The sequence below is a fragment of the Pundamilia nyererei genome, unplaced genomic scaffold, assembly GCF_000239375.1.
Source record: "Pundamilia nyererei isolate P.nyererei 1_Seehausen unplaced genomic scaffold, PunNye1.0 scaffold00071, whole genome shotgun sequence".
Taxonomy (NCBI): domain Eukaryota; kingdom Metazoa; phylum Chordata; class Actinopteri; order Cichliformes; family Cichlidae; genus Pundamilia; species Pundamilia nyererei.
Genome location: NW_005187472.1, coordinates 2,981,303 through 2,991,909, shown reverse-complemented (window position 1 = coordinate 2,991,909; position 10,607 = coordinate 2,981,303). Strand labels below are relative to the sequence as shown.

The 10,607-nt window shown below is 42.2% G+C and overlaps 1 protein-coding gene across 4 annotated transcripts in view; it reads right to left on the bottom strand.

The window, feature by feature from the left end:
* Nucleotides 1–10,607, bottom strand: part of slc39a10 (solute carrier family 39 member 10) — a 33,824-nt gene that overhangs the window by 2,999 nt on the left and 20,218 nt on the right. For all 4 annotated transcript variants that reach the window (XM_013911786.1, XM_013911789.1, XM_013911788.1 and 1 more), the window contains 5 exons: nucleotides 3,188–3,363; nucleotides 2,133–2,297; nucleotides 1,865–1,973; nucleotides 1,486–1,779; nucleotides 887–967 (listed from right to left, as the gene is read on the bottom strand). In XM_013911786.1, coding sequence (XP_013767240.1) covers nucleotides 887–967; nucleotides 1,486–1,779; nucleotides 1,865–1,973; nucleotides 2,133–2,297; nucleotides 3,188–3,363 — 825 coding nt within the window. The remainder of the gene's footprint in view (nucleotides 1–886; nucleotides 968–1,485; nucleotides 1,780–1,864; nucleotides 1,974–2,132; nucleotides 2,298–3,187; nucleotides 3,364–10,607) is intronic.

Genomic DNA, 10,607 nt, shown 5'->3' with positions numbered 1-10,607 from the left:
GTCATTAACTGGTACTTTCTGCTAAGCGCTTTAATATTACAGACTCAAAAGCCTGTTTCTTCTCCTTTACTCATTTCCCCTCTAAAACACAACAATAAGAGAACAGGGTGCTCTTGATCAACACAAGGGGAGGGGGCAGCCAGACAAACCTAGGTTATTATTCACCAGTTCACACGCAGCGGTAATTGACACTAGTCTATTCATCAAGAACACAAACGAGGCAATGACGCTGCAGCACAATGAGACACATCATCAGTACTGATCTGCTGTGGACGGGCCCATTGTCTGTCTTCTTTGCCCCATCCTCTTCATCTCTCTATAAACAAACCGGCAGAGGATAGCACTGCGGCGTTATTTACAAAAAAAAACAAGCATGCCTGAACAAAGCTGTTCACTGCTGCTGAATCACAGTGAATCACACGGCTCCTCAGAGGAGGATAGCTGAATGCAAACGAGAGCACCGGCAGCTGTATTGAACAGCGTGTGCCAGGCTCAGTATATCATCTGCTCTGACAGATATTGGCGAATCATCTCAGTGCAGTCGTGTGAAAGCCATTAATTTACAAAAAAACCCAGCATTTTTCTGGAGTGAAGAGCGCAGCGCTGATTATTGACGCCACTGGTTTTTTAACAAGTTTCAAGGGACGGAGGGTCGCGAGACTCGCTCTGATTCAAGTTTCAGTTCAAGTAAGACGAGAGCTTTTCAGCACGAGGCGGTGATTTAGACGCTGATTATCATTACGGGAACCAAAGCCTCCACAAAACAGCTTTGTTCCACTTGTTGAATAAATGAAGCGTGCAGTGTCTTGTGTGTAATGAGTAAATGAGTTGCTTTTGACAGTTTTATTTATTTTATCCCCCCTTCACAGTGTCTTAGTGCACGTACCGAGTTCATGAGGTAATTCGTGGCAGAAAACAGCCACTGATGTGCTGATGCCACCTGTCAGGTTTGCACTGAACGCAGCGCCTGTAGAGTTCAAAGTGTCAGAGAAAAGAGAAAGAAACAGACCATTAGAGGAAACTACAGACTGCTGTGCATCTACCAGTTAAATATTAATCTTCTGCCAAAAGACTGCTGGTTCAAGCTTCGAGCTTGGTATATAAAAAACAAAAAAAACAAAACCAAAAACTGTTTTGCGAGAGACCAACAGCACCGTGTTTCCAGACTTCAGACTTAACATAGACCCATTAGGCCTTATTTTCTGTCAGACATGTGCCGTTACATGACTGGATGTTAATAATAAATGACTAAAGTGAAGAATTTCATCTATTTAAAAGTGATCTCAGATCTAAAACTAAAAGCTCGAGAGACAGATATGGGAGCTGGGAGTGATGTCATGCCCAACCGGACTGCATTCCAGCATAGTCCTCACTGCTTTCCTCATCTAATGGGCATCATTTGGAAAACTGCTGGTATTTCAGTCTCTGCTTTCAGTGCCACTGGATTTAAATCCTGTATACTGGTGAGTTACAAAATCGTGGTACCTATGGCGAGGCCATCGCTGAAATTGTGCATGCCGTCTCCCATGATGACCATCCAGGCAATGCTGGCTATCCCAGCGTCCTTCATCTCCTGATCCGAGTGGCAGTTTCCTCCATGAGAGTGACCGTGTCCGTGCGAGTGCTTCTTGGTTTTACGTCCATTCTCCTTGGTGGGGGACTGACTGAGGTTTGCGGGTGCCAGCGGCGTCTTGTTGGTGGGAGAGTCTGGCGTCTGGAGCTCTGTGAGCTGCGTGTCGTTGTGGCTGTTGTCGCAGGAGACAGCTGTGCTGTCAGGGTCTGGCAGAGGGAGGAAATGTTAACGGGAGGACCAAAGGAGCTAAAGCTCGCGACCTGCTGTAAAGATTCACGAACAAACACTAACCTTCATTGAGCGGCTTAAGGTGGAGCCACTCTGCATCCGAGCGCCGATTTAACTTATGATCTGACAACTTCCTGCCAATCTTGCCCTCCTCATTCACCTTCTTCATGCCCTGTGAGCAACAATGCTCATTATATATATTTATACACATTTGTTACACTGTGTTGCTTCAAAACAGTTTGAACAAAAGACAAACCCTAAGGCAGAAACAGAGGTTTAGCGTCTGATAACGGCCCACTCCATCACCTGCAGCTGGATCAAGGTAACTCACCCTCTGGTCTTTGTAGTGCTTAAACATGCCAATACAGTGTTCGATGATGAAGAGGAGGTAGATGCCGGCCAAGGCTGTAAGCCCCTTCCACACTCCATCAAAAGCTGTTACCATATCTTCTTCCTGGTCGGCACCATGTTTGCTGTGATCGTGCTGCCCTTGAGACTGAAGACAGGAAGAGGAGCAACAGTTGACTGAGTGACACATGACATTCATCAGAGCAGCGTAACCTGGACTCACTAAGAGGAAACAGTTACAAAACTGTTCAGTGGAACTGGCGTTTTCATGTCATCAACATAAACAAATAAACAAACACAAATGTGACACTGTTGTACAAAAACAGATGCTATAATTCTCCACAGTATACAAGTTACACATTTAACACAGAGTTAACAGTTGCTGATTTCCTTTTCTACATCGATGTTAAGGCTGTCAAGTCTCGCGTCAGGTCAGAGGTGACATAACATTTGCAATAAATTCTCAAGATAATTTTGATTTTACTCAAAGGGTTTTTAATTCTATTCTAATAACATTTAATATAAAGAATTTCTCTTTTCTTTGACTTCATTAAATGTCTGTTACCATTTCACAGCGATAACATCAACGTGTTAAAATTAACTCAACGAAGCCCGAACCATGAACAAACTATATCAGTATTTTTTATATGGAGCAAGCAATTTAGTTTTTTGGGGGACCAAAAAAACAAAGACACACTGATGATCTGGAGGTGTCACAACTCACAAAAACTCAGGTATCAAATATCACAATGGATGTGAATGGAAGTCGTTTGTGGTTCAGTATTTAAAAATGAAGAAACATGAAGCCACCGTTCTTCTGATTAACCCACAGAATCCACACGTTCTGGTTCGATTCATTTCCACTGACGGAGCAAGTTGTGCTTGTAGTTTTAGGCTCTTTGTCACAAAAAGGTCATTTCTGTTACCACTTTAACCCACTTCCATCGATTGCACAGTGGACTTAATGAAATTGCCGCTAAGGCACCACAAAGACATTATTCCTGTGTTTAGAAGCTGCCGTCTGTCTTTTGTACTTACGTGAGGCAGCAGGTGAAGGAGAGCGTCACCACTGAGCGTGCCCACTGCCAACGCTACCAGAAAGGTGAGCAGGAACTTGAAGCACGATTGCTTGAGGATGGGCACGAGTACGACCCCCAGCAGAGACAGCAGGCTGATGATGGTGATGGACACAAATCCCCAAATCCAGACCCACACTGGAGGAGGAAAAATAAACACAATAAATTCAATGATAAAATATGAGTATTATTTATCGGACAGCTTATTTTTTTCCCCCATTTGTTTGGTGAGGACTTTGTTTTAGAAAAGGTACAAAATAAACGCTTTTTTCATTTCCAGTCAAACAACGAGAGACGACACCATCAGCTGCAGCTTTATCATCACATGGCTCATGGCTGCAGGTGTTTTCCCCCACATTGTTCACACATGAAGGAAAGCATCCTCCAGAGGTTTTAAATCCATGTGTCCTTGTGATGACACACGATGCCTAAAGCAAAAAGCACGAGGTGACATTTCAGCAGAATTCTTCTCGCCTCATTTTTCATTCAAGGCCAGAGTCAAGAGACGTGAAGCGCCAGAGAAAAAGTGAGAAAGGTACACTATCATTTAAACTGTCAGTCGAGCTGTCAGCCCAGGACGCTCTCAGAAGCGAGAAAAAGTTTTGTCGTCAAACACGACAAAGTGTTTAATGTGGTATGAAATTCCATGTCGCACCAAAGCTGGTCCGTGCTCTCTAAAGCGATGCTGGTCCTTCACTGCTGACATTCACCTAAAGGACATCTATTGACTGAAACACTTAGTGCATGTAATGCACATATTACAGACAATTGACTTCAGGGAGGCTATTTGAGAACCATGACACGAAACACAAACAACACATTTCAGAGACTTTTTTTGTTAACTATAGTTCGATGTAGCAGCTGTTTGTGAGGCCAAACAAGTTTTCTCCAAACTGTTTTCCATATGACAAACTCTAGGTTTTGGTGGAGCTTCAGTCATGCATACAGCCGTATCACAGGTGACACAGAGCCAGCAGGAAAACCCGACAGGCAGACCTTCTCTCCTCTTCTATTCGGCCCCAGTTGGCGGAGCTTTTGAAGACATGATCTGAAACATGTCTTACACCTGGCGGAGTGGTCTTTAAAGAGGCTGAATCAAGCTGTTACTGTACCATTACACAGCTGTGGGATTAAAAAAAAAAAAAAACACTACCAAAGACATCTCTCCCCAAGCGCCAGGCTCACTACTCAGAAACAGGAGGCTGGAGATCCTCCTGGGGAAAGTATTGTGTACAAGTGGTGTGTCTGATGCTTGTAATTAGCTTTTGGGAAGCTACTCTTTTCCTCTGAAGCCATGAAAAAAAAAGTTAGTATTTGACTGAGGATCTGTGTGCGATGGATTTACTTGCTGACGCCCCTTTGACAGCGGAGTGAATTCAGAGCACAGGCCGAAGCTGAGCACTGAGACTCTTTGAGCCATTTGGATTCAGGCTGTAACGTGCACGACATTGTGCTGATGTTTTTTTTATTCCCTCATTAATTAGACCGACTTGGGCTAAAATCCTCATAAACCTCCCAACATTACTCTCTGCAGTTTATACCCCGTAATGACGGGCATGTTGGATACAGTTCACCAACATCAATTAAAAAGGTTCTCCTCTCGCTGGCTCCTTCCCTCGGCTCTCCCTGTTCACTGTGTTCCCATACAGTACTTTGTGTAACACCATGCAGCATCATCTTTTAGTTTGTTCAATTAACTCGTGCCCGCAGGACTTCAGACTACTGGAAAATGCTTCGTTTTGACATTTTATTAAAGTCTTCACAGATATATTCATCTTGGCCACAAGGCTCTGGGTGTGAACTGAAAGCCCGCCCACCTTCCATTGAAATCTGATTGCACAAGGCAGCCAATTGGATGAAAGCTGTATCTCAAACAAGGCTTTTTTTTTCCCCCTCTCTTTTTTTTTTTTCAAAATAAGACTAAACTAAAGAGCTGAACAAAGACCCAGTTTAAGATAAATAAAGATGATTTTGTTTGTGGATGGTGATCATGTAAAGCTACTCAAGCTACTAAAGGTCCCCTTTAAAAACTTTGACTCCAACGTGTTCAGAAAAGTGAACAGAAATAACTAAATCTTGCCTTTAATTTGAAATAATCCTGACATCAAAATATTTCCTCTCAAACTGGCAAAAGGGCGTGAATGATGAAGGCTTCTAACACGCCCACTTATAACATATGATCGCTCCTGGGCTCGCCATGTTTCCTCACACTGCAGGCCGTGAGTCAGCACACAAAAATACCACAAAATGCATCTGGCGCACCCAAAGGATACCAGCCAGGGAGCATCTGACTGATCTGCACTGCTGAGATTCACCAAGGCCTCAGTGGTTTATTCATGAATCATAACATGTATATATGCATATGAATATATAAAAATTTTTTATGTTTTCTACTTTCTACTTTGCTTCCTCCCCAAAATAAAATATCCTCAAACAACAAAGTCAAAAATGTTTAATTCGTAGCTTTAAAGGTTCTCTTGGACCAAAGCAAAGTGTTTGCGTCCTAGTATGAGTCACTACATATGTATTTTTAATCCTACTTTATGGTAAGAATGATGGGAAAGCCTGTTTTTAAGCAACTATCAGTGATTAGAGTACAACAAAGAAGTTATTTCTCCTTCGTATGTTAAACTTCAACCTCAGTCCTGTGCAGATCGCTGCTGCAAAGACGCAGTGAAGCCATCAAGCCAGCAGCGGGCTTAGTAAAACAGGAAGGAAACGCTAATTTCAGGTAATCATACAAACAAGTTTTAAGAGTCACGTGACTTGTTGTAGGTCGGTGTTGTGTCAGCACAGCTCATATTTGTTGTGTATCCCTTCCAGCGTCTTCATGGATCTATTAGAGCTTCTTCGTTCAGTTAAAGAGAAAAGGATGCGCTGCGTTTCTGCAGAACATTTTACGCACTCTACTCCCACGAGAACCTTTGAAAAGTCAGCACTCTTTGCTCTGTCGTCTGCAGCTCACTCAAACAGTATGCTGAACCCGGCAGCGAGCGCAGCACAAGCCACGTCCTGCGTGAAAGCCCCTTGAGGCAGAAGCTGCTCAGCGATTTGACAGAAAACCAGAGAGCGACGCTGAATATCAAGACACCTCCGAACCCTCTGGAGTTTTGAAGGTGGAGGACTTTTCCCTGCTGAAGTGGACTTTAGTTTGATGAAGGCAGTCACAAACAGAATCGAGTCGAGCTCGTCGCCCCCTCCTTCCTTCTCTCTTAATATCACAGGACGATCCTGCCATCTGCACCTGTGCCAAGCCACACGTAGGAGTGAAAAGAAAGAATGCTTCTATTTAAAAATGGGCACAGCTTTGCAGAAGCCCACTAAATAAAATAATTAAAATAAATTTTTTTTAAATATAAATTCATCTCATTCCTGCCCCGAAGATGCTTCAAACATCAGCTTGTATTTTCAACCCCTGAAATGCTGTTTTATTTTATTTTTTTATGTATCTGCAGAAATGTCACTGATACCACATCGCGATCGCGACGCTAGCATCGCGACGCTAGCCAAAAGTGGACCTTTGGGATTTAAGAATCAGTCTGTGCATCATCCTGGTATTTTGGGGCATTTTAGGTATTAGTAACTGTATAATTGTTACAAACAAGAAACCCTCTTTATTAACGTGTCTGTAAAGCACTTTGAATCACCTTGTTGTTGAATTGTGCTATACAAATAAACTTGCCTTGCCTTTATAATCACAACGGTGAGATTGATGGCCAAACCCTGATTGTTTGTTGCCAGCAGTTTTAGAAGCGTGACAGTAGAATTATAAGAGTTATTCACAGCTCAGACAACATGTTTATAAGAGCGCTCTACCTCTTGAAGCAGCAGACTACAGCTATTAGTCTCTTCAGAGCCGCTTTACTGATTCCACACATTACAAAGAGCGGCTCATCGTGAGACAACAGTCAATCTGTATTCAAATCTCTTCACTAACACTCACCTTATTGTTTTTATTATAACCACCATTTTCAATGTACATTATATAAGTGAAGTTTTACAGATGAATGCTTTTCTATTTGTTGCTATCATGCGGAACAACGTGTAACCCTGAGAGGCAACTGTACATCAGCCAGACAGTCCATCGCCACATCACCGCAGGTCCTTCACACTCACGCAGCTCATCTCCCTCTCTATCTCATTACCTTTATGCAGCTGTGGTTGTGTGGGCGGGTGTATGTATGTGTGTGTGCTTAGGCGTAGACATGGAGGTGGGCAGGGGGTTGCAGCAGGGCAATTTAAAGGCGGTGATAAGGGAACAGAGGAGAGAACGAAAGAGACCAACTTCTCTCCAATTAACCATCTCCTGTGAGCCACGGCTCAGAAAAATGGCCCCCGGTGTCGCTTAGGCTCTCCTAATTGGCACGGCGCAAAAAAAAGAGGGGAGTGGGGACCAGAAAGAAGTGAACTGCAAATTTTCCGAGCTCCCCCGCGGATGCCGGCAGGAGGTAAATGAGAGGCAGCTCTGCAGCTTGTGGTGACGTCTATGGTTGAATCTTGGTGCACCATTTCTGAAAATCTAGCGCCTCTAGTTTTGCACTAATGAGGAGCCGTTGCTGCCCTTTTGACTTGTTTGTGCAGTCCTCCTCGTCATCGTTACGGTTTTAAAAAATTATTATTATTATTATTATTATTAATGTTTTCAGGGGCGGCACACTTTGGCCTGAAGCCCGTATGGCACAGGTTTCTCCAGGAGGAAGTGTGTGCTTAACAATTAAGGCACTTTGGGAATTTCTCCAACCTCACAGCTGAACTTCAGTCCCTTTTGTCTAATTCTGTCCCCGCTGTAAACCTATCAAGTGTAAATCTGTCTTCAGTCACAAAAGCCACTCCTCTAATTAAAAGTAAATCTTATGACCCAAAGTCACTGTGATGTCTAATTTGCAGCATGTACACAAAAACAAACACACTTACACAGCAGGGGGGGGTCACACAAAACATGAGAACTCACAAACTGAGACAGAACTCATTATGCTTTTCCCTAATTTTCTGTCATACACAAACCATTATAATGCTGGATGTTCATATTAGCCAAAGTTTCACATAATGAGGTCAGTCCATAGACTAATCCCACCAAGCCGAAAGACTCCGGCTGCTCAATTACAGCAGAAATCATAACTACAGTTATTTTCCACAAATAATAACTATCTTCAACTGTTTAATTTAACACCATGCAGCAGTAGCTACACTTGACCGAGATGAACACCATGTCTTAAGAGACCAACACGGAGACAGACAGTGTTAATAATCCTTCCACAGGTTCACCAATGGTAATTCTGGAGTTGCACTAAACAGCATGTAAGTCTGAGCTTTCAGGACGCCGCAGTAAAGGAAGAAGGTGGGTGTGATTTCTATAGAAACGCTGAGCTTTGCTGTGAAAATTCATGGGAAAAAGTCTCATTGTCCCCTGGTTTGACTCACAGCTAGCTGCACACAGTGTTCCTGTTGTTAGCCAAAGTCTGAGGACAACTAGTTTTATTAAGACTGAGCTTGTAGTTCATAGTTTGACTTAATACCACAACTACAAAGAGATGCTGCTGCTGCTGATGTTTCTCAGGAGTTTCTGATCCTTGGAGGTTAAAGTTCTGAATTTTTTTCCAGCCTAACCTTGAAAAGTGGCGTGATATCAGTCCTTGACTAAATCGAATACCTACATTTTTTTTCCTTATGTTTTTCTTGTAAATTTAGTGTTTTAATCTAGAGATTTTTTTCTCATTATTATCCCCCTTCACACCTTCTCTTTGCACGGGACAGACACTCTGAAATAACTTAAAGGGAGGCTGGAGATGAACTCACACTGAACTTAGAGGATGAGCTACACCGAGGCCCATTATAAGTTAAAGAAAGATTATTTTTAAACATGAATCATGCAAAGCTACTCTAGCAGAAACCAAGAAAACAAATACAGAGCTGGAAACGAGCATAAGGTCCCCTTTAACTGCCACAACGTGATTAGACTGATTATTACACAAGTTAACAAAATACTGTAATTCCAGATGGCTTTGTGCAATCTATTCTGAGATTTACATGCTGAGCCCACCAATATAAACACATTAATGTACCGTAAAGCGTAAATTCAAAGAAACCCAAAGATGTGCAGTCTGTCTTGTATTTTTGGTTTGCAGTAGCTGAGATTACTGCTCCTCCTTTGATTTGTAAGAAAGGTTTTATAGCTTCGAGTTTTATTTCACGACCTGTAACTCATTAACTTTTAAACGCTATGATTTTATAATTTGCATTCCCATAAACCTGGAAACATTGTAAGGTCTCAGAGCAGGACTTAATACCGACCTTCTGACTTTATAGCTCCGCTTTTGTCCTCTTTCGGTTTTCAGATTTTCTTTTTTTGAATATTATTGATTGGAGGATGTGATCAGAATACAAACTGAGCGAAGAAAGCTCACTGAAAGAAAGAAGTAGTTGGGCACTCAAAGGGACACAAACGGTCCTTCTTTGCTCTATTTAGAAAAGACAAAAAAGGACCACTTGTTCATTGCCATGGCAACTGAAATAATTTAATAAGGAGAAGAGACAGATGGAAAGCTCCAAACACAGACTGAGTGCTGCAGTTAGGTGTGTGAATAGCCCAGAAATGTCCTGTATTAAGATGACTGCAAGAAGGCCAACTGTAGCACATTAATGGGTGATTCCACTATGACCTCCATCCTAATCAGCTGAATTATGGTAGCCTTTTCATATAGACAAAACTGTAAACTTGCTTATAAAGTTTTGTGTTTCACATATTTTTCTTTTTTCTGTTTAAAACAAAATCACTACTTTTAAGTCAGTTTAGTTTCACTTTGTTTACAATTTCAGTTTTTAGCGCTCAAAGTCACAGATTTCCTAGTCTCAGTAAACACACCAAAGCTGCCACCCTCTGTGTGTTGAAGACTTAAACTAAAGACGTCCACAGATACATGTTTACATGAAGTCTATGCTTGATCTATAGTTCAGTTAACTCAAACATTTCCCAAACTTTTTGCTTTTTCTTTAGTTAACTATATAAAAAAAGCCCTGAACCACAGATGAGATTCACAGTGGTTCCACAAACTACACACTGAGCAGAAGCTCATGAGGTCAGGGTCATGTCTACAGCAGCAGACGCCATAAAAAACGTCTTGAGTGGTTTTAGAGGAACATTTCCGTCTTGAACAAAGGTTAGTGTGAGACAACCTTGCAGCAGGTTTGATATAAAGAACAAAGTACATGTTTAGCAGTAAGCAGGAAAAAGCCTCCTGGACAATGACGACATCGCTCACTGCTTTAAGTGACTCGAGTCTCAAATTTCTCCAAGTCTACATTATTAGCGAGAACTGATGTTACGCCTTCCTTCAGCTGTAAATAAAACACATGTTGTGTAAATACATGAAGCAATTTGAGCA